The sequence below is a fragment of the Lepidothrix coronata genome, unplaced genomic scaffold (genome assembly GCF_001604755.1).
Source record: "Lepidothrix coronata isolate B3197 unplaced genomic scaffold, Lepidothrix_coronata-1.0 Scaffold189, whole genome shotgun sequence".
NCBI classification, from domain to species: domain Eukaryota; kingdom Metazoa; phylum Chordata; class Aves; order Passeriformes; family Pipridae; genus Lepidothrix; species Lepidothrix coronata.
In genome coordinates, this window is record NW_016690369.1 from 1,585,347 (window position 1) to 1,590,489 (window position 5,143).

The 5,143-nt window shown below is 58.1% G+C and overlaps 1 protein-coding gene and 1 long non-coding RNA gene across 2 annotated transcripts in view; one reads left to right on the forward strand and one right to left on the reverse strand.

Annotated features, from left to right (window-relative positions):
• The window catches only part of LOC108505391, a 14,806-nt gene extending 12,301 nt beyond the window's left edge, over window positions 1-2,505 (reverse strand). Inside the window, exon 1 of the long non-coding RNA XR_001877488.1 lies at window positions 1,893-2,505. This is a non-coding gene — a long non-coding RNA (uncharacterized LOC108505391). The remainder of the gene's footprint in view (window positions 1-1,892) is intronic.
• A 402-nt stretch (window positions 2,506-2,907) lies between these two features.
• FBXW8 (F-box and WD repeat domain containing 8) overlaps window positions 2,908-5,143 on the forward strand; it is a 57,580-nt gene continuing 55,344 nt past the window's right edge. Inside the window, exon 1 of the mRNA XM_017831319.1 lies at window positions 2,908-3,180. Within this exon, the coding sequence (XP_017686808.1) occupies window positions 2,908-3,180 (273 nt within the window). The remainder of the gene's footprint in view (window positions 3,181-5,143) is intronic.

Below are 5,143 nucleotides of genomic sequence, written 5' to 3' on the forward strand. Positions count from 1 at the left end.
GGGGGGGGGGGGGGGGGGGGGGGGGGGGAGGGGGGGGGGGGGCAGGGGTGGTGGGAGCTTGGTGGGACAGGGCGGGGATGGGGGGACAGTGTAGGGACAGCGTGGAGATGGAGGGGACAGCGTGGGGATGGGGGGACAGTGCAGTGACAGAGTGGGACAGAGGGACATGGGGAGAATGGGGGGACATGGAGAGTATGGGGGAAAAAGTGTTTGTGTGGTGGGGCATTTTGGTATCCAGGGGTGGCGTGGGAGTTTGATGGGACAGCATAGGGATGGGGGAATAGCATGGGGATGGAGGGACAGTGTGGGGATGGAGGAACATTGGGGAATGGGGGGAGTGGAGGTAACAGTGCTTGTGTGGTGGAACGTTTTGGTATCCAGGAATGGTGTGAAAGTTTGATGGGAAGTTTGAGGTGGAAGGGACAGTGTGGGGACTGTGGGGATGGAGAGACAGCAAAAAGATAGAGGGGACAGTGTGGGGAAGGAGGGACAGTGTGGGATCGAGGAGACAGGGTGGGGATGCAGGTGACAGTGTGGGGATAGAGGTGACAGTGTAGGGATGGAGGGACAGTACAGGATCGAAGGGACGGTGTGGGGATGCAGGTGACAGTGCGGGATCGAGGGGACAGTGTGGGATGGAAGGGACAGCACAGGGAGGCAGGTGACAGTGTGGGATGGAGAGAGAGCAGGAGAATGCAGGAGACAGCGGGGCTGGAGGAGGGGACAGCGAGGAGATGCAGGGGGGCAGTGAGGGGATTACACAGAGCCGGAGCTGATTTCATCACCCACAGCATTACGGATTCGGATCACATTTCAGGCGGCCGAGGCAGGAGCAGCCCCAGCACTGACCCAGGGCAGAGCCTCCCCCCTGCCGGTGCACAGGGCTGGGACCCCTGGGTATGACCACCCACCACACACCAGGGGCTGGGACCCCTGGGTATGACCACCCACCACACACCAGGGGCTGGGACCCCCAGGCAGGACCCCCACCACACACCAGGGGCTGGGACCCCCAGGCAGGACCCCCACCACACACCAGCCCTGGGATGGCAGCACGGGCTCCCTGCAGCTCCCTGTGGGGCAGGAATCACCCCAAACTGGCCTGTTTTACCCCTGCCTTGCAGGGAGGCTGCTGCCACCCTCTTGGCAAATCACCCTGGTATTGCAAAGGGGTCTAGAGAGACCCTCCGGGGACTCCCCTTCTTCCCAACCATCCCTCCTTGGAGCAGCCCTGCATCTCAATACTGGGGCAGCTCCTGCTCTGCAAGGAGCAGGAGCCCTCCCTCCCCTGGCAGGGCTCCCCATGGTCAGTGTGTGCACCCCAGGGTAATCCTCCTCTGAGTCCAAGGGATTCTTTTATAGGGAAAATAAGTCATAGCATCACAGAATGGTTTGGGTTGGAAGGGACCTTAAAACTCACCCCATCCCACGCCCTCCCATGGGCAGGGACACCTTCCACTAGCCCAGGTTGCTCCAAGACTCCTCCAACCTGGCCTTGGACACTTCCAGGGATCCAGGGGCAGCCACAGCTTCTCTGGGCAACCTGTGCCAGGGCCTCCCCACCCTCACAGGGAACAATTTCTTCCCAATGGCCCCTCACCCACCACTCTTTTGCATGGTTACTAAATGCAGGAGCTTCTCCCCTAAATGAGGTTGGTTGGGTTCTCCCTGGAATCCAGACACCTGTTTGTGTTCGTTAAGCTGGGTTTTATAAACTGCACGGATAACAACAAGCTTCAAAGGAGGAGAGCCAGCAAGTGGCCACTGAGGAAGCTGGAGGTGGACACAAGGGTGAAGGTACCCTCAGCTGCTGCTGAGAGCAAAGGCTGTGTTTTAACCTGTTCACCAGAGCCCAGCAAGGACTGTTTGATTTACACAGATGGGTCACTCACCTGTTTTATTTCCTTGAAGACTCCACAGAAGTCGTGCTGAAGACATGAACACTCGTGGCCTCTCCCTCCCCTGGGCAGCAGCACTGGCTGAAGCAGCAGCAGCTCCACATTTGTGGTTCAGCATCATCTGAAACACAGCCTTCAATCCCCAGGGTGGGCTGATACTTGAGAGATGCTGAGCCAACCTCGTGTCCTCCCCAAAGTGCCATGAAAGGGGCAGCTCTGGGGCTGTGGTGGCAGCAGGAGGAGACGCCTGTGTTCGAGCAGCAAAACACCCAGCGGGTGTGGGGGGCACCCTAGAGGTGGGAACACCCCTGCCCACCAGCTTGGTTCAGACTTGGCGAACAGAACGGAAAAAATGACCCAAGCGGGGTTTATCCATCACCCAGAGCGGCCACTTCTACGGGCAACCACCCACACGGGCTGGGCACGGCTGTGAGGGCACTCAGGGCTCCCAGTGGGACCTGCCCTCGCCCTGGCTATGGCAGAGGGGGCTGAGGGAGCTGAAGGGACTCAGGGCTCGCAGTGGGACCTGCCCTCGCCCTGGCCATGGCTGAGGGGACTCAGGGCTCCCAGTGGGATCTGCCCCCGCCCTGGCTATGGCTGAGGGGGCTGAGGGAGCTGAAGGGACTCAGGGCTCCCAGTGGGACCTGCCCTCGCCCCAGCAATGGCAGGGGGGACTCAGGGCTCCCAGTGGGACCTGCTCTCGCCCCAGCAATGGCTGAGGGGGCTGAGGGTTCCCAAGCGGGACTCTGCCCTGGCCCTGGCTATGGCTGAGGGCTCCCAACAGGGCACAGACAGACCCTGCCCTCGCCGCGGCCTCTCTCGGCCGCCCGCGGCTCTCCAGGGCCGGGCCCTCAGGCCGCCATCGCGGTCCTCGTGTGGGGACCACGAAATGCCGGCCGCGACCCCATGGTGGCCGCGCTCCCGGCCCCGACCCGCCCCGGCGGAACGTTGTGTGCGCGGAACGCGCGGGCGCGGGGCGCGGTTTCCTCGCCGGGCCGGCCCCGCCGCCATGGCCGCCGTGCCGGCGGAGCTGAGGCGGCCTCAGGAGCGGCCGGAGCGGGCGGGGGGCGCGAAGCGGCCGCGGCGGGAGGAGCGGCCCCGGGAGGAGCGGCCCCGGGAGGAGCCCCCGGCCGAGCCCGGGTACCTGGCGCTGGCCCGCGGGCTGCTGGCCGGCGGCGCCCCGGCCCTGCGCGGCCCCGCGCCCGCCCGCCCCGCCGGGGAGCCCGCGGGGGACGGAGCCGGCGATGGCGACGATCTGCTGGGGCAGCTCATCCGAGACCTGGTAGGGCCGTGCGGGGCCGGGGGTCCTGCCCCGGGCACAGGGGCGGGCAGGGGGAGGAGGGGCCGTGCTGGGGCCCGTTCCCGGAGCGCAGAGAGCGGCTCGGCTGTGCCCGGCCCGGGAAGGGGATGCCGCTTTTGGGTTCCTCTCTGCTTGTTAAAACCTCAGCTTCCGAGCGTATCCCACTTACAAACCTCCAAAATCTGCTTATCCCATGTCGTCCTTGTGCGGCCCTTCCACCTCAGGGTATTCCGTGACTCTTTAATGGCCCAGGGTGGGATTCTCGCCTCGTCCCCTGCAGGGCCGGGAGTTGGGCTCCGTGATCCCCTTCCAACTCTGGATATCCCATGGCTCTATAAATAGTATTTTATTTTTGCTCTTAAAAACCTCAGAAGAAGGGAAAGGGAGCTGTTTCTGCTGGAAAATTGCGGATAAGGAGGGCTCTTTGGTGCCCGTGCAGTAATTAGGGATATCCCGCCTTGTGACACGGCAGCGTAATAAGAAAACAAGCTTTAATTCTTTAAATAAAGGAGTTAATTTGGAAATAGTCTTAAATACAGCTCTGAACCAGATAAAAGTTATTTTGGTAAATCCTCTGAATGCCATAGAGGTTTTTATTTACAGCGCAGGAAAACTAGGGGGGAAACCCATTTTCTTGTTTCTCGCTCACCTCCCTGTGACTAATTACTCTTTGCTTAAAAAAAATTAAAAGGAGCAGATTAAATTTCTGTCTGCAAGGCACAAATTAATCCATTTACAGAATTAGTGCTCCATTAGCACACAGGAGCCCGCATCTGTCTCAGAGGGGATGGTTGTATTTGAGTTCTGGATTCATTCCAGTAGACTTTTAGACAGGCTGGTGCTGACTTAACATCCCTGCTTCCTTGTGCTCAGGACAAGCTGCTGGGGTTTTTGGGAGGTGGGAAGACCTTGATCTGCCTCTTATTTTAGGATGGCATTAGAATGGAATCAGTAGGAGCTTGTGCTCTGTCGGTGTCTCAGTTGTTTGCCCTCAGAAAGTGAGGAAGATCCCAAATCGGGATCATCTCCTGCCTCTCCCTGGTACCTTTGTGTCTTTGTAGGTCTCTTCTACAATTACTTCTCGTTTAATGGACCCTTTGCAGTACAAATGTAGAAGAAAAAGGGGCAATTCTGGGTTTATTGGAAGGAAGGTATAAATTATATTACAGATTGATTTAAAAAAAATCATCTCTCTATCTGTTTTTTTCTGATTTTCCCCACCTTTTCTTGAGAGCCCCAGAGGTCTTGCCTGTTGTGTCTGCAGTCAGTCAGTCCTGATGACACCTCTGTCCGTCCAGACAGAGCAGGATCTGCTGGTTGGAAGTGAGTCAGCTCCAATTTGGAAGCAGCATATCCATAGTGGTGCCGTGCCTGAGCTCATGAGCCTGGAGCTTAACAATCCTTGCCCAGTGGCTCCTCTGATTTGTTTGGGCAGCTCCGGGATGGCTCCTGGATCCGGGTGGATTCACATCTGGCCAGCTTGGAGCCTTGTCTGCGTGTTCCCTTTGTGTTTTGCCTTTGGTGTCCCCTCTGGAAACGGATGGGATTTAAATCACAGCAGGGCAAACAATCTCCACAGCGGGGAGTGGAGCCAGCGATCCTCGTGCAGGGGGAAAGGAAGGGAAAGGGAGCTGTTTGGGCAGGAAAATTGTCCTGGTTTAAGTAACTTTAGAGCTAGTGTGAGGCTCCAGTCTGCATAAATCGGTGTTTTGCTGCTAAAAAGACCTAATGGGAACGTTGCCCGTGTTTGTGTTGTGTAAACACCGACTTGCTGTAGAATATCTTTTGCATTAAAAACCTCCCCACAACCACATTGCACTGTGATTTCCCCGAGTAACTCTGCTTTAAATAAACCCAGGATTGCCTTGGTTTTTCTACTTTGGTCCTGAAAAAGGTCCAGGTTTAAAGGAGAGGGTGTAGTTCTAGAAGAGACCTACCAAAACAA